Source organism: Mauremys mutica, chromosome 1 (assembly GCF_020497125.1).
Source record: "Mauremys mutica isolate MM-2020 ecotype Southern chromosome 1, ASM2049712v1, whole genome shotgun sequence".
Classification (NCBI taxonomy): Eukaryota; Metazoa; Chordata; order Testudines; family Geoemydidae; genus Mauremys; species Mauremys mutica.
Window position 1 is genome coordinate 125,445,955 of NC_059072.1, and position 23,422 is coordinate 125,469,376.

The 23,422-nt window shown below is 43.1% G+C and overlaps 1 protein-coding gene across 4 annotated transcripts in view; it reads left to right on the forward strand.

The window, feature by feature from the left end:
* LOC123360610 (patatin-like phospholipase domain-containing protein 2) overlaps positions 1 to 23,422 on the forward strand; it is a 57,688-nt gene that overhangs the window by 21,939 nt on the left and 12,327 nt on the right. For all 4 annotated transcript variants that reach the window (XM_045001254.1, XM_045001253.1, XM_045001255.1 and 1 more), the window contains 5 exons: positions 3,861 to 4,093; positions 5,413 to 5,478; positions 14,905 to 15,114; positions 16,214 to 16,274; positions 20,740 to 20,955. In XM_045001254.1, the coding sequence (XP_044857189.1) occupies positions 3,861 to 4,093; positions 5,413 to 5,478; positions 14,905 to 15,114; positions 16,214 to 16,274; positions 20,740 to 20,955 (786 nt within the window). The remainder of the gene's footprint in view (positions 1 to 3,860; positions 4,094 to 5,412; positions 5,479 to 14,904; positions 15,115 to 16,213; positions 16,275 to 20,739; positions 20,956 to 23,422) is intronic.

The following is a 23,422-nucleotide window of genomic DNA, read 5'->3' on the forward strand; positions in this document are numbered from 1 at the left end:
GTCAAATATTTCATTACATTTTAGTATGAAATCCTCATGTCTTTAATGGACGAAACTGAGATTTATTTTATTGGCCGGGTTGTGAAATTTGTGTGCAGTGTAACAAGGAATATTTTTGTTCAATACATTAGAAAATTTCCTGGCTGCTTATTTGTTTAGAAGCCTGCAGTCTACAATTCTGAAGTAGCACACTATTTGACACATTATATACTTTCCACACTGGATAAAATAATTGTATGCATGCGATATTTTAAAACTAAGCCACTGAGCTATGTAGTTGCAACAAAAAATAGCATATCCTTCCTTAAAGCATGAAAAAGCACTTGGTTTTTTCCTCTTGCTTAGACAACGTCATAATTTTTACCATTTTAAGAATAAATACATAAAGATGGAAGCTCTAACTCTTCTGAAAAAGTGTTTTAAAATGAGTTTCTCTGAAACATAGACTGCTACAGTATTGTGTCTAGCATCACTGACATGCTGTAATGATCAAAAAGGAATAATCTCTGTTTTAGAATTTCTTTATGACTGTGTACATGAGAGAGTATTTGCCTCCATAAGCAGTTCCTGAAACAAATATGGAAGCAAGTGCAGTTGTGCTAAAAATCTTGAGTTTAAAAGACCACTGAACCGTGTAGTTCTAGGCATATCCAAGACTTATGTCTAGAGAGAAGAATAAAACAGGCTTAACTCATGAGTAGAAATTTGATGTTCTTGATTAATCCATCTGTATCTATTGGGTTTCCGGGAAACGGGGCGGGCAGAAGCCCGCCCCATGCTAACGAATTCCCCCCCTCAGCCTAAGGGGAGGAACTACAGGACCTCAGAAACCCACTAATTGCGGGGGACAACTAATAAAAGAACAGGGACAGGAGTGCGGTCAAAGGGTCATAAGACACCGAGCAGAGAACCCCGGACAGCACCCACTGCTCCTCGAAGGCGTCAAGGGAGCCAGCGAGGAATGAGTGTTTCCAAAATGACTTGTTAGTATCAGGGTTGGCTTCACTGAGCCAGGAGTAAGTAAATTTCAAACTGGGGCACATCAGGTGCAAGAAGTGTAAGCAAAAAGCAGTTACTTTAGTAAATCAGCCGAGTCATCTGGGTAGAAGAGTAAATCTTGTTGAAAATTGAGGGCAGTCTGCACACACTCTTTCAGTAGGTCAATCCTTATATATTGTTGTTCCATAACTCACTTCTAAGATAGATAAGTCCTGAAAAACATTTTCAGATAACCTTGCAGCATGTCAATTTGGGGATAATAACCTGTTATTTGTGAACTTGTCAGTCCTTTTTTTTTTTTTTTTAAACCAAACAAATCTGCCTGATAAGCACTGGGAAGCTCTTTAAACCATTTGTAAAGTACAGACAAAAGACTCAGTATAAGAATTTAAATAAATATTTACACTGTTCTCTTATTTTGGTATCTGAATGGGCTGCTATCCTGGGTAACTTCTGACCAGTTTTGAAACTGTTGGGATGGTTTAAGTGTTTGTGAATATAGTTGTGACATTGTGCAGTCTATGCAGTTTTATAAAAATTTAATAAGTGAATATAATGTAACTGAGAGATACTTCATGCAAAAGGTCTCTTGTAAGGTATCATTACAAAGCTTATAATCTGAGTGTGATCATCCTATTTGTATAAATGTAACACTCTTGTATCTGAAACTAGAAATATGAAATATAGCTCTGAGGGCCTATTGTAATTATGTAAAGTGTGGGCCATTAATGGTGGTTTGGAATCTTGATGACTCCCATTAACTAGGACCATTGTCTGCAAATGGCTGTTTTTTACCTGTAAGTCTTCCTGTATACCTGTGTGCTGGCAAGTGGGTAATGAAGTCTTGCAGTGACATGTGATCATGTCACCTGAACTAGAATCCATCTTTAACCTGGTGTCTTTCTGTTGAGAAAGAGGGGGTGGGAACTCAGAGAGGGACAAAAGGATTCCCACCTTATGCAAAAGATATATAAAGGGGTGGAAGAGAACAAAGAGAAAAAGTCATCATGAAGAATCCCCTAGCTATCACCTGAGCTGGAACAAGAGCTGTACCAGGGGAAAGAATTGTGCCCAGGCCTGGAAGGTGTCCAGTCTGAGAAAAAACTTACTGAAACATCCCTGAGGGTGAGATTATCTGTATTCAGTTTGATTAGACAGAAATTTGCGTGTTTTATTTTATTTTGCTTGGTGACTTACTTTGTTCTGTCTGTTACTACTTGGAACCACTTAAATCCTGTATTTAATAAAATCACTTTTTACTTATTAACTAAGAGTATGTTTTAATACCTGGGGGAGCAAACAACTGTGCATATCTTTTTATCAGAGTTATAGAGGGCGAACAATTTATGAGTTTACCCTGCATAAGCTTTATACAGGGTAAAACCCAGCCATGGCGGAGGATGCGGGGACCCCCACAGCTGCCCAGGCGGGGGAGGGGGAGACCTGCCTCCCCATTTTGTCTGGGATATTTTTAGTGAAAGTCAGAGACTGGTCACGGGCTTCTGTGAATTTTTGTTGCTCGTGACCTGTCCATGACTTTTGCTAAAAAAAAAATCTGTGACAAAATCTTAGCCTTAGTTATAAGCAATAAAAACACAAGACTGTAGAGCAGGCAATTTCAAATTACATTCAGAGGATCAGAGTATGATACTCAATATCAGTGTCCAAGTTCTTCTACAAGATGACCTATTTGTGATTTTTGAAGGGTGATTTCTGCAGAGATCCAAGATGTTATCTTGAATCACAGATATTAACACATCCCTCTACTCACTAAATGCAATATTCCAGAACTGGTGTGGGATGCAGCAATATGATTGCTTTGTGGTGGTAATTTCAGGGAGCATGTTGCTCTTGTGTTTTGACTTAGTTAATTGTTTCTGGATATTGTTCAAGATACTGACTTGTTTATAAAACCATATGTGATTTAGGGCTTCTTAAGTAGCTACAAAAGGACCTCCTGTCCCATGTCCTCTGGTTACAGTTGGGATCTTGGGAGCCTGAGCTAATAAACTTCTGGTGGCAGGAATTCCCTCAGTGGTGCAGTCCAGACTCAGGCATTAGCTTCCATCATTGAAGATATGTTGACTAAAATAAATGTTTGCTAACATGCCCTAAAACCATAATGCTAGATAAGGCAAGACGTATTTCAGCAGTATTAGCCGGTGGGTGAACCCTAGGTTTTCTGGTATCTTAATTTATGTTGTGGAATAATCACTTTTAAAATTTGTGTGCCATGTACATTATAAACTTTCATTGTCTTTTCCATAAGTATACTACTATGGAAAACTCTATTGTTGTTTTCCTAGCTGCTACATAAAAGTGCAGACTTGTGGAGCATAAACTCTACAATAGACTTGATAATTAAGCACGTATGCTCTTGATATAAATCACATTTTAAAAATTTTCATCTTGTATTACAATAAGCAACATAAGTAATCTAGTGGCAATGTTCAAAATTACAAGTTTAGCAACTTGAAAGTTTAGACTTAAACTAGATGAGTCATAAATAGTAATATCACTGTACTTTATACAAAGCTTTTGTATTAGTGCTCTGAACAGGCATGAAAAATCTAGAATCTTGAGACTCTGTCACTGGGGAAATAATCTTAACATACCTCTACCCCAATATAACGCGACCCAATATAACACAAATTCGGATATAACGCGGTAAAGCAGTGCTCCAGGAAGGCGGGGCGGTGCACTCTGGTTGATCAAAGCAAGTTCGATATAACGTGGTTTCTCCTATAACGCTATAAGATTTTTTTGGCTCCTGAGGACAGCATTATATCGGGGTAGAGGTGTACTTTTATCCTCTGTAGAAATTGCCTCCAGTCTCAAAGGAAACATATTCTGTTTTTCAGCTGAAGCTTGTGCAGATGTTCTGGGGTTAGCCAAAGAAGCCAGAAAGCGAAGTCTTGGTCCACTTCATCCTTCTTTTAATGTGATTAAGATAATAAGAGATGGACTATTCAAAAACCTTCCAGAAAATACTCACCAGTTGTCAGCAGGCAAGCTGTGTATTTCACTGACCAGAGTGTCAGATGGCAAAAATGTGTTGGTATCCAATTTTAACTCTAAAGAAGAAATTGTTCAGGTATGTGTTACTGATCACCATTATGACAACTTTAAAAGTTGCCACAATTTAGCTTTCTAAGTTTTAAGTCCAAGTGTAGATTGATCCTTGGAATTTCATTTTGCTTAATCTTTGAATAATCATGGAATAACCCCCTCAGTAATGGAATGGTCACCTCAGATTTGTCATGATGTTTGTTCTTGAGGCAATGTTTATTGAGGAAACTAAATGTAAAAAATGATGCCATACGTGTTCTATTATGGAAGATTAATATTGTAGAATGAACATTTGCTTGAAAATTCTGCATATCCAATTAAGTTGCAAAGTGTTTTATTTGTAAAAGCTGAAAGGCAATTATTTGATGAGCAAAAATGACTGAGAACTAAGGCCTTGGCTACACTTGCAAATTTGCAGCGCTGCAGCAGGGTGTGAAAACATACCCTCTCCAGCGCTGCAAATTGCGGCGCTGCAAAGCGCCAGTGTGGTCAAAGTCCCAGCCCTGGGAGCGCGGCTCCCAGCGCTGTACGTTATTCCCCACAGGGAGGTGGAGTACGGACAGCGCTGGGAGAGCTCTCTCCCAGCGCTGGTGCTTTGACTACACTTAGCGCTTCAAAGCGCTGCCGCGGCAGCGCTTTGAAGTGCAAGTGTAGCCAAAGCCTAATATACTGCTGTTGACTGTTTTGAGCTCTTTATCTCATCCATAATGAAAGAGCAAGCATGCAATGACTGTAGTCTTTTGGATTTGTATCTAATACTATACCTATTATACTCAGAGTATCTCTGTGGAGATGGAATGGTTAATTTTTTTGGCTTCTGGTTTGTAAAGACACCTTTAGATAAAACCCTTGTACTTCAATATTTATTAAGAGACCTACATTCATTTTACTTAGAGGAACACTGTAAAAAAAACAAAACACTTCTGTCTGGAAACTTCACCTCCTATTGTTAAATTAGAGAGAGAGAAGAATTATTTTCAATTATTTTCTTTTTTTAGTTTACTTTATGCATTTGACACTTCCTCTGTATAATCAGTCATTTCCTCTGGTGGTGTGGGATTTTCACAGAACAATAGGAGAGAAACCGTTTTTAAAAAAGGAAAATTATTGATTGCAAAACTACAAATTGGCATAGGTACTCTGGAGAGTGGGAAGGGGCAGCCATGTATATTTAAACTAATTCAAAAAGTGAGTTTGTCAACTTTATTTTAAATAGATTTCTGTTCCTTTAATATCATAAACTTTAACATTATTCGAGACATGAGTGTATCATCATTATACAATAGTTTTCAGTATTAGAGAAATTGCTGTTTAATTTACCTATGTAATCTCATTTCTCCATAGGCTTTAATTTGTAGCTCGTTTGTCCCTATTTATTGTGGCCTAATTCCACCATCATTCAGAGGTGTGGTAAGTCTGCATTGTTTCCTGCTAAAGTGCTAAATTTAGCTTGATAACCATGTAGGAAATTCTGAAAGATAATATATGAACATATTTTTGGTTACTCTATGCAAAAGTTAAAGCTATAAAAAGTATAGCTTCAGTACCATGAACTCTGAGTAAAGTACTCATTTTTAATAAAGTAACATTACATATGTAAGAAGATACAAAAGGGAAGATAATGGCCTTGTTTACAGCAGTTTTTTCCCCTTAAATTTCCATCTAAGCAGAGTTAGGTTATGCGCTTGCTAAAAGGCTGGTTTATTTAAATGAGCACTTAGCAACTGTAGGAAAGCTTAAGAAAAATGTGTAGTGTAGGCACAGCCAGCGAGACCATCCATATGAGTAAGGGTGCAGGGCTGGTCTCTTAAACGCTTGTCAGGAAATAAGTATCCTAGTAACAGACCACATTGCACTTCTATATGTTTCACAACAGATCCACTTAATATGCAGTAACATAAATGCAAATAAGCTATTTAGTGCAAATTTAAAGTTGCATTTTTAAACAGGATATAACTTAGTAATTAGGAGTAATGGTTAAAAGGCCTCTTTCTTAAAGCAACATATTTCAAAGTCATCCTTAGAATTTTGAAATCTCCCATTAATGACTGTCTACACCAAATCATTGCAAGGAGCCATTGCTTGGAATGGCTCAGGTTTTCTTGCAACACACATGCAACACCTACTCTCTGCTGTCCCTCCACACCCCTCATTTTTAGTAAAAAAGAGAAAAGTTAAAAGCCAATCAAGTTATTGCAACATTATGATTTAACACAAACAAGTCAGAGATGCATGTGCATTGTGCATTTTAACTCTAAAGAAGAAATTGTTCAGGTATGTGTTACTGATCACCATTATGACAACTTTAAAAGTTGCCACAATTTAGCTTTCTAAGTTTTAAGTCCAAGTGTAGATTGATCCTTGGAATTTCATTTTGCTTAATCTTTGAAGTTAATCTTACTACCTTAACTTTTTTTGTGTTAAACCATAATGTTGCATCAACTTAGTTGTTTTGCTTTCATCAGCCTTTTTTAGTAAAAACAGGGAAGAAGGAAGAGAGTAAAGTGTTTAAAGAAAACTGAAGGCATTCCAAATAATGGTTCATTGCAACATTGCAACAGTCTTTATTGGGATATCTCTCATTTCTAAGAATGGCCTTGAAATATGTTGCCTTACAAACATTGTTCCTTGGGACTTGCTGAAAGATAACCATTAAAACATCACCTCCCCTTCATATTTAAGTAACATCAGAGAGCAACAATGTTCAAGTTGACTCAAAAGTATTTTCAAAAGCTGCCTTATGCATGTTTCTAAAGCTTTTCTATATCCTTACCTCTTTAAGCTGGAGTAAAGTGTTATGAAATAGGACATTGGACTGGATCCAAGGTTTAGGTGGATCCAGGCTAATCTGGCTATTCAGTTCTCCTTGGTTGGACAATAACGTTATCTAAAAGGGCTTAGTTCAAACTGCAAAAACATACAAGTGTTGATTCTCTGAATATCCTCCTTGTATAAAAAGGTGACTGCCTTCTTTTGACCTATCCTGCCCAATAAAGATTCTATAACAGGCTCTTGAATTCTTGTTTGCAGGGAAATGGAAGTGAAAAATTAAATGTGTCTGTGTCAAGGTGGAAACTTTCTTGAGGACTCCAAATGTTTTGGAAATTGACTTTCCCATTCCATACATGGAGAAGAGAAATAGGAGCTCTCTTTCTGCCATGAAGAGGAGACTTAGCTTGCTAATTTATAGAGTCAGAGATTTTATAATTAAGGCATCAATTCTGCAACCACTTATGCACATACCTAAGTGTTTCCCAGTGGGGGGCCTGAGGCTGTAAGACTGTTGCTATTATAAGCCTCATTTAACACACAACACAACCACCTTACTGAAATTCCTCTCTGCTTGAAACTTTATGAAGGTGGTCTCTTGTGGGAAGGTGATTGATAATCAAGCAAGACCTCTTTCAGATGTGAGAATTCTGGATAGATGTGGAGAGACTTTTCACATCTTGAAAAGCTGGATTTTTCTGGTAACATCCTATCAAATATGGGATATTGTAGAAATTCCAAAATTATATATTTTAGGAGTTCATGCATAGAAGTCTTTTGAGAAGGCTTGGTGGTGAAATTTGTAGCCATTTGCCTTGAATATTTTAACCTTGGAGTTGGGTGGTCTTGGTAGAGCTTTTAAACTTAATTCTTGTGGGGCTTAAACACAGCAGGTTGCCAGATCTGTAAAGTCCATAGACTTTGTAGTCTGGCTCAGAAGAATTTAGCAGCATCACATACACCTGACATTCCAAACCAATAAACAGCATCTCTTTAAAAAAAATTCTGAATTTTTGTTTAATATTACAAAACTATTCACTAATCTGCAACATTAGTTATGTTTTCTAAAAATGTACGCCAGGAAATATGAAGTTAAGGTTTTTACAGCAGTGTTAGCTTGAATGTGTTTCATCCTTTGTCAGTAATATTAAACTCTAAGATTAGAAAACATTAGATATGTGGAACGGGGCTAAGTTAGAGGTGCAAGACAGTGATTGGTCAAAATGCCAAAATTGGCTGTTGGACTGGGTGGGATGAGGTGTAGAACCTGAAACTACTTCTAAACTCACATTTTTAAAATGACTAGATCTTAAGATAGTATCATTTTTTAAAGGTTTCAAGAGTGTTAAGGTTTACTTGCAATTTTTTCCTTTCTAGTTGCTTGTGGAGCTTTTTTTATAATAATCTGAAATAGTTTCTTCTGAAAGTCTAACATCATTTATAGTTCTTCTTCGAGTGATTGCTCCTATGCATTCCATGTAGGTGTGCGCGTCGCGCGTGCACGGCTCTTCGGAACATTTTTAGCCTAGTAACACCGGCGGGCCGGCTGGGCACTCCCTGGAGTGGCGCCGCTATAGTGCTAGTTATATACCCCAGCCGGCCCGTCCGCTCCTCAGTTCCTTCTTCCCGCCCGTGACGGCCAGTTGGAACTGTGGAGTGCTTGTCGTCCTCCACTTACCTAGCTCACCTTGGTTCTAGTTTTGTGTTTATTGTATATAGTTAGTTGTTAAAATTAGTTAGTTGAGTAGTTATTAGATAGATTAGGGGGAATTAGGGGGGCTTAGCCCCTCTTTTCCCGTCCGGTGCGGGCGTATGCCCAAGACACCGGGATTCAAGCCCTGTGCGGCTTGCCAGCGGCACATGCCCGTTGGGGACCCTCACGAAGCCTGTCTTCGTTGTCTCGGCGAGGGCCATCGACCAGACAAGTGCCTCATTTGCAGGTCGTTCAAGCCGCGAACGAAAAAGGAGCGGGACATTAGATTACGGCAGCTCCTCATGGAGTCGGCGCTTACCCCTGCGGTGCCGACTCCTCCGGCTCCGCCGTCGTCCTCGGTGCGGAGCGCTCCAGCGGTCCCCGGCCGGTCCGGTACCGAGACTCTTAAGAAGCAGCCGGCACCGAAGCCCCGGCACCGTTCCCATTCACCATCTGGGAAACGGAAGCCGAAGCCCAAGACTGTGGAGGCTGCTACATCGAGAACACTGGTGCAGCAGCCAGTAGCGGCGCCTTCGGCACCGACTCAGACAGCGCACGGACCGTGCGCGGTACCGTCGACTCCGGCACCGGCTGGGCCGTCGAGTCCGGTACCCCTGCGCTCCCCGGTGCAAACCGCGGTCGAGCTGCCTCTCCCGTCCACGCCCGAGACGTTCTCGACGGCGAGGGAGCTCATAGAGCTAACAGAGGCACCGAGCCTCCGGCCCCCGGCACCGCCGGTGCGGGCTGTTCCGTCAGTGGGCAAACCGGCCATGGTACGACCTGCCACCCCTGACGAACGGGATAGAAGGCGATCCAGGTCCCGCTCCCGGTCCCGCTCCCGGAGACGGGCACCTTCCCGCCGTTCAAGGTCACGGCACCGGTCTCCATCCCGGTACCGCTCTCCTTCTCGGCGCCGGTCGCAGTCCCGGTACCGCTCCTCATCGCGGTACCGGTCGTACTCCCGGAGGCATTCCAGGTCTCGGTCCCGCTCTCCGGACCGTCGGCACCGAGGAAGGTCCGGATCCCGGCACCGCTCCCGACGCTGTTCTCGAAGCCGCTCCCGTCGACGACGGTCGAGATCGCGGTCGACCTCCCGCTACTCTCGCGGTCGAAGGTCCCGCTCACGCTCCCAGCACCGAGACATTCGGCACCGGTACCCGGCACCGTCCACGGACAGACTGGTGGCATCGACGGCGCAGTCTCTGAGCGCCTCTGCCCCCCCGTGGCCTTCCCGCCAACCGTCGGACGCTTCACACGACGGCAGCGGTGCAGATTACCGCGCGGACCCACAAGGACAAGACCTGGGTCCTCAGCAATGGGGTTTCTGGACCCCCTGGGCTGGTCACGAGGCTCAGGGCGCCCCCTTCCTCCCGCGACAGGGGCCTTCTGAACATGGGGTGCCGGAAGCCACCGTCAGCAGGCCCCCTCCATCGCCTCCGGTTGAGGTTCCACCGCCGCCGGTGCAGACGGAACATCCCGTGGAGACGGCGGCCTCGCACCCCATGGACGAGCCTCAGCCTATTCCTATTGGTCAGGCCCAGTCCTCTTCTTCCTCGGCCGACGAGGCGGTGGCGGGATCCTCGTCATCCGATCCCCCGCCGATTGACTTACGTGTCCATCAGGACCTCCTTCATCGGGTGGCACAAGCTGTTAAACTCCCGGTAGCGGAGGTCATCGAGGACGAGGACCCGATCACTAATGTGGTCGGAACAGAGGCCCCCATGCGAGTGGCCCTGCCTTTTGTTCGGACGATCCAGAGAAATGCCACCACGCTCTGGCAGTCCCCTGCGTCCATCCCTCCCACTGCCCGCGGAGTGGAGCGGAAGTACTCGGTACCCCCGACTGGGTACGAGTACCTGTACACCCACCCGGCCCCGGACTCCCTAGTGGTACAGTCGGTGAATGACCGGGAACGAAATGGGCAAGCTGCGCCTGCACCTAAGTCCAAAGACGCGCGCAGGATGGACCAGTTGGGCCGGAAGGTGTATTCGGCTGGCGGCCTCCAATTACGCATAGCCAATCAGTTGGTTCTCCTGGCCCGCTATGCCTACGATAATTTCGTGGCCCTCTCTAAATTTACGGAGTTGGTTCCATCATCCTCCAGGCAGGAGTAATCAGCTTTGCTGGAGGAGGGCAAGAAAGCTACCAGGTCCTCTATTCAGGGCTCACTGGACTCTGCAGACTCCGGAGCCAGGACCTTGGCATCGGGAGTGACAATGAGACGGATCTCCTGGCTGCAATCGTCCACCTTGCCGCCAGAGGTTCAGTATACTTTGCAGGACTTGCCCTTCGATGCCAAGGGCTTATTCTCGGAGAAAACGGACTCCAGGATACAGACCCTTAAGGATGGGCGCATTGCCATCCGTACACTGGGCATGCATACGCCTGCGACACAGAGGAGGCCCTTCAGGCAGCAGCCCTTTCGCCCGTTCAATCAGTCCAGGTCACGGCCTGATAATACACGCAGGGGCAGACTGAACCGCCGTAGACCATCGGGCAATCGGCGTACCCAGTCCCAGGCGCCTTCCAAGGCCCCCCAAGGGCCGAAGCAGGCGTTTTGATGGGACGCCCGAGGACGGCCCATCAGTCTCTCCTCTGGATCCTTCCCCGTTATTTTTCAATCGTCTTTCCCACTTCCTCCCGGCGTGGTCCCAAATTACATCGGACAACTGGGTGCTACGCACGGTAGAGTCTGGTTACCATCTTCAGTTTGTTTCGCCCCCACCCTCCCACCCACCCACCCCGTCCCTCTTCAGGGACCCCTCTCACGAGCAAGTCCTCCTACAAGAGGTCGAGTCTCTGCTGAGCTTGGGTGCTATAGAGGAGGTGCCGAGCGATCTGCGAGGCAGGGGATTTTATTCCCGATATTTCTTAATCCCCAAGGCGAAGGGAGGCCTACGACCCATACTCGACCTCCGAGAGCTCAACAAATACCTTGTCAAGCTCAAGTTTCGCATGGTAACCCTGGGGACTATCATTCCCTCCCTGGATCCGGGAGACTGGTTTGCCGCCCTCGATATGAAGGACGCGTATTTTCATGTCGCCATTTACCCTCCTCATCGGCGCTACCTGCGTTTCGTTGTCAACAATACGCACTACCAATTCACAGTGCTGCCCTTCGGCCTCTCTACAGCGCCGAGGGTATTCACCAAGTGCATGGCAGTGGTGGCCGCGGCCATCTGCCGTCGTCGGATACATGTTTACCCCTATCTCGACGACTGGCTGGTCCGAGGACCATCCCGCCAACTGGTGGCGTCCCACATGGCCACAGTCCTAGCCCTGTTTCAGCGTCTAGGGCTTATGATAAATGCCGAGAAGTCGATGTTGACCCCTTCGCAAAGAGTGGAGTTCATCGGTGCGGTCCTGGATTCCAATGTGGCCAGGGCCTGCCTGCCCCAAGCTCGGCATCAGTCTCTGGTCTCTCTAGTTCGAGACCTACAAGCTTTCTCACGGACAACAGTGCGTTCCTGCCTCCGCCTTCTAGGCCACATGGCTTCGTGTACGTTCGTCACTCAGTACGCGAGGTTGCACCTTCGCCCGTTTCAAATTTGGCTCGCGTCAGTGTACCGGCCCCACCGCGACTCCATCGATATGGTGGTCACGCCCACGAAGCCAGCCATCGCTTCGCTCACTTGGTGGCTGGACCCAGCAGTCGTGTGTGCCGGAGTCTCTTTCCGCCCTCCTCAACCATCCGCCACTCTGACCACGGATGCGTCAGAGCTGGGGTGGGGGGCGCACCTAGCCGACCTGCACACCCAAGGCCTCTGGTCGCCCCGAGAGCTCTCCCTCCATATCAGTGTCAGAGAGCTCCGGGCGATTCGCCTCGCCTGTCAAGCCTTTTGCCCCAGTCTCCAAGGGCGTTGTATCGCGGTGTTGACGGACAACACAACGGCGATGTTTTATGTCAACAAGCAGGGTGGAGCCCGATCTTCCCCGCTGTGCACGGAGGCGATGCTACTGTGGGACTTCTGCATAGCCCACTCCATTCACCTGGTGGCGTCCTATCTTCCAGGGGTGCAGAACACGCTGGCCGACCATCTCAGCAGGTCGTTCCTGTCCCACGAGTGGTCCCTCCGCCCAGATGTGGTACACACGATTTTCCGGAGGTGGGGGTTTCCCCGGATAGACCTGTTCGCCTCCAGAGAGAACAGGAAGTGCCACGAGTTCTGCTCGTTCCAGGGTCGCGCCCCGGGCTCCCTGTCGGACGCATTCCTCTACCCCTGGACGGGTCACCTGCTGTATGCCTTCCCTCCGTTCCCGCTCGTACATCGGGTGCTTCTCAAGCTTCGGAGGGACAGAGCCCGCCTCATACTCGTCGCTCCGGCCTGGCCGAGACAGCACTGGTACACTCTGCTGCTCGAGCTATCGGTACGAGATCCCATCCCTCTGCCCTTATGGCCGGACCTGATAACGCAGGACTTCGGAAGGCTCCGCCACCCGGACCTGCAGTCCCTCCATCTGACAGCCTGGTGCCTGAGTGGTTGACCCACGCTGAGCGGGCCTGTTCGGCGGCGGTCCAGCGGGTCCTGCTGGAGAGCAGAAAGCCCTCCACTCGCTTGACCTACCTCTCTAAATGGAAGCGATTCGCCATATGGTGCGACCAGAGAGATCTGAATCCATTCGTCGTACCTATCCCAACGATCCTGGACTACCTCTGGTCACTTAAAGAGCAGAGTCTTGTGGTCTCATCATTGAAGGTGCACCTGGCGGCGATATCTGCCTTCAGGCCACCCGTTGGTCACCGATCCATCTTCTCCGATCCTACGGTTTCCCGCTTCCTCAAGGGTCTTGAGCGTTTGTTCCCGCCAGTGCGGCCTCCGACTCCGCCCTGGGACCTGAATCTGGTCTTGGGCAGGCTCGTGGGAACCCCCTTTGAGCCCTTGGCTACGTGTTCACTACTCCACCTGTCGTGGAAAACAGCCTTTCTCGTCGCCATAACCTCGGCGAGGCGAGTTTCCGAGCTCCAGGCCCTGACGGCCGGTCCTCCGTACACCATCTTTCATGCGGACAAGGTCCAGCTTCGGCCTCACCCGGCCTTCCTACCTAAGGTGGTGTCAGCCTTCCATGTAAATCAGGACATTTTCCTTCCCGTTTTTTTCCCGAAGCCTCATGTCTCGAGTCGGGATCAACAGCTACACACCCTGGATGTCCGCAGGGCGCTTGCTTTCTACATACATCGAACAAAATCATTCCGGCATTCGCCACAACTGTTCATAGCAGTTGCAGAACGTATGAAAGGCAAGCCGGTCTCCTCTCAGAGGATTTCCTCATGGGTCACCGCATGCATCAGAACTTGCTACGAGCTGGCTGGGGTGCCAGCTAACCGTCTTACCGCTCACTCTATGAGAGCGCACGCCTCCTCTGCCGCCTTCCTGGCCCATGTCCCCATTCAGGACATCTGTAGAGCGACCACCTGGTCTTCTGTCCACACCTTCGCCTCCCACTACGCGTTGGTGCAGCAATCCAGAGACGATGCAGCCTTCGGCTCCGCAGTCTTGCACTCTGCCACGTCTCACTCCGACCCCACCGCCTAGGTAAGGCTTGGGAGTCACCTACATGGAATGCATAGGAGCAATCACTCGAAGAAGAAAAGACGGTTACTCACCGTTGTAACTGTTGTTCTTCGAGATGTGTTGCTCCTATCCATTCCAGACCCGTCCTCCTTCCCCATTGTCGGAGTAGCCGGCAAGAAGGAACTGAGGAGCGGACGGGCCGGCTGGGGTATATAACTAGCGCTATAGCGGCGCCACTCCAGGGGGCGCCCAGCCGGCCCGCCGGTGTTGCTAGGCTAAAAATGTTCCGAAGAGCCGTGCACGCGCGGCGCGCACACCTACATGGAATGGATAGGAGCAACACATCTCGAAGAACAACAGTTACAACGGTGAGTAACCGTCTTTTATTAAAGCAGTTACTTTATTGCTAAGGAACTCAACTTTAGCTTCCAATACTTAGAACGTCTTTTAAAGAGTTGATTTCATGTTGTGTTTTTCTTTTGTGGGAGAATGCCGTGGGTAATTCTGGGATTGTGTCCCATTCTGGTGAAGCGGAGGCAGCTCTAACCTTGCCTGTTCTATGCAGAGCAGAATTATGACCCAAAGAGTGAAGCAATTTCTTTTCTATTACAGAACTTCAAGCACATTTATTGAGTGTTCTAGTTTTTCAGAGAATTAGGAAATATGTTGGCTTTAAAACTGCAATAAGGAAACATATTTTTATACAAAATCAAACAAATTGGCCTCTGTATATATGCAGAGACGAACTACTTATTTTAATTTCTATTTTAAAATCTTAGGTGCTATTTAATTAATACAGGGAGCTTGGTTTTATAGAAATTGTTTGGCATTAAACTCTCCCTTTTTTATTATTTTTTACAGCGTTATGTTGATGGTGGAATCAGTGACAACTTACCGCAGTATGAATCTAAGAATACCATCACAATTTCTCCTTTCTCTGGGGAGTGTGATATCTGCCCAAAGGGAAACTCTGCAAACTTCCATGAAATGAATGTTACTAATACCAGCATTCAGTTCAGCTTAGGGAACCTTAACCGTCTAACACAAGCACTCTTTCCACCAGAACCCAAGGTAATACATGTCCTCTTACATGGTTCATAATAGAATGTTTTGCATTTAAAGGCCAAAATTGTTGCAGAAGCAATTTGGGCAGCAAAGATCTTAGTTTAACATCTAGCCAAATAAGCTTTTCTGATGACATCTGGTGTTGCTTCTTTTGTTTCATCACTTCCATGAATACTTAATTCTTGTTATGTTTGTTTTGCTTTTCAAGACTAAAATAAAATATTTTTCTCTTGGGTTCCTATGTTTACATTTCTAGCATTGCAAATTACTCTGTATAAGCAGTAGTGTACACATCTAAAGTAGAGTGTGCAAGGTTATAGCCTGTTCATGTCCAGCCGCCAACCAGCCCAGGCTTTGAAACTGGTACAATTAAAGCTGAAGGTCTTCAAAAATCTGATACGTGCATGATGCAGCCAGAACAGCTCAAAAGTGGTTATTGACCACCACAGAACTTGTACTCTTTCTGAATGGGGACTGCTGAAGGTGTCTGGGGATGGGAGGTACAGTACTAAAGGAAAAAGATAATGGTGTTTTAATAATCAAATACCTGATAACTTTGGATGCTTTAAAATCAATTTGTTTTCTTTCTGGCTAGTTGCAAGCGAACCCTCTTGTAGGCAATGAGTTTATCTATACTTTGTTCTTAAACTTTTCTGCTTACATGAGCTTTAAACATTCTGTGTGTTTTTGTTTGTCTAGGACTTTGAAAATGTGCAATACTGGGTGTCCTGATGGTTCAGCTGGTAACACTGGTTATTGGGGAGATCCAAGTTTGGGATTAATCATGAAATTCAGCCTCCCTGGGAGAATTGCACAGTTGGCTCTCTTTAGTTTTCAGAAGTGGCAAGGGGAGAGAGTTGAGGGGGGTGATCTCTTTATCTGTGTTAAAAAAAAAAGCTACTTAAGGAGATAGTAAGAAAAGAAGTTTTGACAAGCTTAATATGTTAGTTTGATGCTTTGGTACGTGACAATCTTAAGGTCATGGGAATTGTCTTCCTCATATGACTAGGGTAAGTGAATAAAGCAGCCATTCGCTCTGTAAACTGGTGTTTTTCACTTTGAATCTTCCTTCTAATGGCTGACGTGCTGTACCCTGTGTTTGCAGGTACTAGGAGAGATCTGTGAACAAGGATATTCAGATGCACTTAGATTTTTGAAAGAAAATGGTACGTTAAATTTGTTTGTCATTATCAATACTTAATGTGACTCTCAACTTATCTTTTGGGGGGGGGGCAAGTTAAAACAAAGCTCCTTTGAGACAAAGTGAATGTCGTCATGAAAAGATAAGTTTAGTTCAGCCATTCAGTAGGCAATAATCTTTTAGTAGTAATAATTTACTTGAGCAATTTTATTAAGTTGGTGAAATTGCTGTCCTCATGCTGTTGTGTGAGGTCCTACCTTCAGTCTGATTTCCTACAGTCTGGTTCTCTACTGTCTTTCATGCCTGTACAAAGTGGGAATGTAAAATGACACCAGTTAAGAGGGATAGACTGTTATACCCACTTTGCACAGATGTAAATGACTATTCAAAGACACAAATATTGTAGAAGTGGAGCAAAGGAATGGGTGTACTATAGAGGAATATGAGAGCATGAAATTGGGAGGCTTTCATAACCAAGAGACTGATTGTCTTATAATTTCCCACTGAAGTTCAGATCTGTCTGCAAAGTCAGAGAAATAGAGCCTATAGTCCTGTTCACGGAACAAGAAAGCATATAGACTGTAGCATTCTTAAACCTGTTTGTTGGGACTTAAATATTAGTCTCTCTCTGAGAAATGTAACCTGGAAAAAAAAATTGGGTGCTAGATAAAATACTGGGGGTTATGGTTGAACAAAAATAAGATACTTGAAAATGAGATTAGAAAATTTAAGATTTTGAGTGGTACTGGTATCTTAATACAGAGTCAATAAGCTTCTGAAGTTTGTATAATTAATATATTTCCAAATGTAGAGGTTGAGTGTTAAGATATGTTGATACAAGCAACACATTCAAAATCTGACATTCTGTGTTCATAAAAAGATGGAAAATCTAGATTCTGGTAGGAGAGTTACAAGATAAGTGGTGAATGAAGAGTTCTGGTCTGCGATGAGCTTTGACAGCATCGTTTCTGTAATATGTCTGATAAGAGAACTTATTAATTCACACTATTGCTCTTATAACTGTCATCTGTAATGGCAAGTGATTGTCTCCTTTCCTTATGTAAGGCCTTCTCTGGACTAGCAAAATAGATGTGCCAACCACTGTTTGGACACCATTGCTTCCCTGTAACATACCATGCATCCACAAACACAGTAGGTCCCAACAGTGCATAGTCAGTCGTGCTACCACTTGGCTTACACTTGCTCTGAGCAGTTGCAAATCACCACCACATCATCTACCGGCATGTCAGTCTCAGTTGGTGCACTGTTGACGTATATATCAAGTGCTAGTACAGCAACTGTATTTATGTATTCCCAGAATGCTTCTGCACACATACAAAAATAGAAGAAATGTGAAATAGGATGCCTCCTATAGATGCATTGCACTATGGCAACTTGCACCAATACAGCTGTGTAATATAGGCGTAGCCAAATACATTCATTCCCTTACTGTAAGTGCTTTGTTGTATGTAACCGTTCAAATTCCATGAAGAATTTTCTGCTTGTGAACTTGGTGTTTTTTGAAGTAAGTTAATTGGATCTTTAAGAAACAAACAAAAAAGGGTTGGTTAACAATGGTCTGATACCATTAACAATTGATAAAAATAACAATAAGTATATATGGAACCAGAAGTCTTCCCATGAATTATCACAATAACTAGCCCCCCCCCAAAATCATTCCTCAATCATTCTCTTCTTCCTGAAAGTCTGCCTATAGTTGAAATTACTGAATATTATCAAAATTGAATACCTTTTAGTAAACACTTTTCTATATCTTTAGTTTCAACTTCAGCTAAGAATTTGCACAAATCTACATTATGTACTTTTGCTTTTGGTTTTCCAGCAATACCTGTAAGTGCAATATGCATTATACTGTCACCTAATTAAGTTTTGCTGCTCTTGAATGCAGATAGAAATACTACATGAACAGTGGCATACTTTTGCTGCTCTTTTAGAAATTGAGAACTTAAAGAACATCTTTGGATACTTAATTTTGCACTCAATAGCTAGCACTATTTTCAGAAAGAACTTTGCTAGAGGTTTTGGCAGTAAGATATGGAAAGTATGCATCTGTATGCATCTTATGTTGGGCACCCATCAGTTTCTCAGGATAAACAGTTGGGCTCAGTCAATACTTGGATACACCTTGAAGGTGTTGTAGACACAATAGGTGGCACTAGTTCTTTGAGGTAATGTCCCAAAATATAGCGTGCAGTGGCATTGACCTTCAGATGAGATATAAAAGTGCTGGGTCATTTAAAAAACTTAAGCACATTTTGCAAGCGTAGACGGAAATAGGTGCGCAGCAGATACCACCGATTTTGTTGACTTAATGTATCCCCTCTACACACATGCACATCATACATCATTTGAAAGCTTATGTCTACCTTAAAATGAGATATGATATGGAGCTGATGTATACTGTGGTTTCTTTTTTGCATGCTCTTAATTCATGGATTATTTCAGCTTAAGCTTCAAGTTGATGCCCTAGTCTAGCGTTGTCTGTCTTTCTCATTGTTCCATTCAGCATGGAAGAGGGACATAGGCACAGGTCCTAGTGGGTGACCTAAGAACACTTTGCCGTTGATATATCATCTCTGCATCTTGCTAAAGAAAGGCCTCTGTAGAAAACAAGTTTCTGTACTGATAGCTGCTGTGATTGTTCCTACCTTGCCAGACTTAAATTTGGTCTTCTTGGCCATGTCAGCAAATATTTTGATGCCAGATTTCTTGACTGGACTGAGGAAGCTATGTGTCCCATTGGAATCAAGTGCACTTCTTACAAATCTCTCCATTTGTTCTTCACCAAGATCTGCTATTTTTGGTAGAGACTCTTGCACAACTGATGTTATATGCAGTCCAGTAAATATGTTGATGATCACCTGTTGATGTGATTCAGGTCAAATGGATTTGTCATATTGTTGATGACATGGTTGGTAAGAGTTGTAACATGGTCTTCATCCCTATGCACTGCAGAGGCAAGGACTTGTTTGCAGACTTTGTCTCCACTACCTCTTGTTAGCCCACTTCTTTCTCTCCTAGCTTTTGCATAATCATAATATGAAACTGTGTATTGTCACCTCTAACGTGAACACTGACCTGTGCATAAGTGTCACAGAATTAAAAAGCTAGTTTCTAGAATATTTCAAAGGGTAATATTGCATGCATAGACAATTATATATTAAACCTTCTACCAGGCAGACTAATGCTACTTTAGGAATTCACATAAATTTATTATCTACCTACTATGCAGTACAAACAGTGGTCACACAATTGATTGCTACTGCTGCACAACTTTCAGTGTGAGACTGTTCTGGTCAGCAAATTTTACTTAAATATAGAGAAGAGAGATCACTTGTGATACTTTGACAGTTAAGAATATGTGATGTGAAAACACACCACACAATGTTGTATTTGCCATTTTTGCACATGCTAAACAGCTCCATCATTTCTGGGGATAGGGGGGAAACTTACCCAGGCAAAACCAATAAATACCCTTTAATACATTGTTTAGTAGCTTTGACCAATAAACACCACATAAAGGTGAACTGAAACAGTAAAAACTGTAGTCATAATCATGTTGCAGTGTTTCTGGATTGCAAAAAATGGCATTTTCTCATTTTGGGTACCATTGTTTCACCTTGCCTGCAGGCTTATACTTGACAGCTCCACATCACGCCTCATTTAAATGGACATAAAATAAACTTGTGTGTGTGTGTGTGTGTGTGTGTGTGTTGCATAGGTACATTAAACTCCAAAAATAAGGCCCCTTTTCTGCAGAATTGCCACATGCCTAAAGTGGTCCCATGCCCTTGCCAGGTTATGGCTTCAGGGATTGACTAATATATATTCCCTATGTAGATTCAGTTGACAGCTTTCATTTTCCCTTCAGCTCCTATCCTAAAATGATACCTGATCCTGCAAAGGGTCTAAGGGTCTCATGTGAGTAAGGATTTGCAAGATCAGGCCCATGCTTGCTATCTTCTTTTAAAGTCCTGCATTTCACCTCTGGTAGATGAAGTGTTGCCCGTTTGTAAAGCAGTGGTTATCAAACAGAGGTCTGAGGCCCCCTGTTGGGCTGTGAGCGGGTTTCAGGGGGTCTGCCAAAATAAACCAGAGAGCAGGGCTGGCGTTAATCAGTGGGTCCCAGGGAAGAAAGCCAAAGCCTGAGCCCCATTGCCCAGGGCTGAAGTTGAAGCCTGAACCCTGCCGCATGGGGATGAAACCAGCTTAGCTTCACGTAGCTCCCCATGGCATGGGGCCTCAGGCAATTGCCCTGCATGCTATCCCCGAACACTGGCCCTGGCTTTTCATCTACTGGATATGCACGAAAAACTTTTTTGTGGCACATGTGGGCCGTGGAGTCTTTATAGCGTGTTGGGGGTGGGGCTCAGAAAGAAAAAGGTTGAGAACACCTGTTGTAAAGGATTCTGGGATCTTTTGGATGATAGCTGTCATAAATGTGAGTTCTTTCTTTCTTATTTCCCCAGATATTCTTAACGATTCAGTTTATGTCGACTTGTCCTTAAAGAAAAACCCTCAGGAACTCATAGAGGACACTGACTTTACAAACAAGAAAACTATTCCACAGAGGAAGGGCACAGAGGATATATTGAAGACAAAAATGCTTAGTAACCAGCTAAAGCTAAACACATGGCCATTGGATGAAAGAATTTTTGAGCATCTACCTCCTAGACTTCGTAAAGGTATGGACTTGAGAATATCTTCCAATAACTTTGAATGTCAATAATGTTTTTATAAATGACTTGAACTAGTTCTCATCTTGACAATATCTTCTGATAATAGAAAATACAAAACTATCTTGCATAAAATAATGTAAAATCTACTGTAGTTTTTAACTGATTGAAGTAACACAGAGCAATTCTTTAAATACAGTTATAAGGTATGATCACATAAGAAAAATAAAGTTGTATTTGGCTTCAGAAACTGGCAAGATGGAAACTAGTTTCACAAGTCACTTAATTGTAGTTTAGTAGAGCATAACTGAGGTGTAGTGCCATAAACTGGATACTGATTAATTTTGTGGATATATTTATAATAACTAGGGCTGTCAAGTGATTAAAAAAATTAATTGCACAATGAAACAATAATAGAATACCATTTATTTTTTATGTTTTCTACATTTTCAAATATTGATTTCATTTATAACACAGAATATAAAGTGTATAGTGCTCAATTTATTTTTGTTTACAAATATTTGCATGTAAAAAACAAAAGAAATAGTATTTTTCAATTAACCTAACACAAGTACTGTAGTGCAATCTCTTTATCATGAAAGTTGAACTTACAAATGTAGAATTATGTACAAAAAAAATTAAAAATGTAAAACTTTAGAGTCGACAAGTCCAATCGGTCTTACTACTTGTTCAGCCAATCGCTAAAAGTTTGTTTACATTTGCAGGAGATAATGCTGCCTACTTCTTGTTTACAGTGTCACATAAAAGTGAGAACAAGCATTCTGATGGCACTGTTGTAGTCAGCGTCACAAGATATTTACGTGCCAAATGCCCTAAAGATACATATGTTCCCTTCATGCTTCAATGACCATTCCAGAGGACATGCATCCATGCTGACGACAAGTTCAGCTCAATAATGATCCAAAGCAGTGCGGACTGATGCATGTTCATTTTCATCACCATGAGTCAGATGCCACCAGCAGAAGGTTGATTTTCTTTTTTGGTGGTTCAGGTTCTGTAGTTTCCACATTGAAGTGTTGCTCTTTTAAGACTTCTGAAAGCATGCTCCACACCTCATCCCTATCAGCTTTTGGAAGGCACCTCATGTTTTTAAACCTTGGATCAAGTGCTGCTAGCTTTAGAAATCTCACATTGATACCTTCTTTGCATTTTGTCAAACCTGCAGTGAAAGTGTTCTTAAAACAAACAACATGTGCTGGGTCATCATCTGAGACTACTAGAACATGAAATATATGGCGGAATGCAGTTAAAACAGAGCAGGAGACATACAATTCTCCTCCGAGGAGTTCAGTCACAAATTTAATAAACACATTATTTTTTAATGAGCGTCATCAGCATGGAAGCATGTCCTCTGGAATGGTGGCTGAAGCATGAAGGGGCATAGGAATGTTTAGCATATCTGGCATGTAAATATCTTGTAGTGCTGACTACAAAAGTGCCATGCGAACACGCCTGTTCTCACTTTCCAGGTGACATTGTAAATAATAAGCAGGCTGCATTATCTCCTGTAAATGCAAACAAACTTGTTTGTCTTTGCGAGTTGCTGAACAAGTAGTAGGACTGAGTGGACTGGTAGGCGCTAAAGTTTTACATTGTTTTGTTTTAGAGTGCAGTTATGTAACAAAAAAAATCTACATTTGCACTTTCATGATAAAGAGATTGCATTACAGTACTTATATGAGGTGAATTTAAAAATGATAAACAAAAGAAACAGTATTTTGAGTGCAAATATTAGTAATCAAAAATAATATAAAGTGAGCACTGTACAGTTTGTATTTGTATTGTAATTGAAATCAATATATTTGAAAATGTAGAAAAAATCAAAAATATTTAATAAATTTCACTTGGTATTCTGTTGCTTAACAGTGCGATTAAAACTGGTTAATCGCTATTAATTTTTTTAAATTGCAATTAATTATTTTGAATTCATCGTATGAGTTAACTGCAATTAATTGACAGCCCTAATAATAACCACAATAAGACGGTATGAACAATCCTGTGTGAGAAGTATTTCAAATGTCTTACAAATTAAATCTTTAATCACTAATATTTAATTATAATTTATTAACTAAAATTGGATAAATAAGAACTTGAAGTCATCATCAAAACTAATGACTAAATAAATTACTTTTCTTATGGCTAAATAAAACCCCTTATGTTTCAGAGAACAAAACTTAACAGGTATACAATAATACAATTTCTGGGTTACTGTCCCTAAATTTACCTTAGGTTAGGTAGGTGCCTATAGACCGTGACCAGCAATTTAAAGCCTGAAATATGTGACTTACGATTTAGGAAAACAAGTAAATTACATGAAGAAACACGAAGATTGTGAAAGCAGAGTTGTTTGATAGACAAAGCACAAAACTGGAATTTGGGGAAACCTGGGTGCTATTGCCAGCTCTGTTATGAACATTAGGTGACATGTCTGTGTTCACATAACCAATATGCTTGA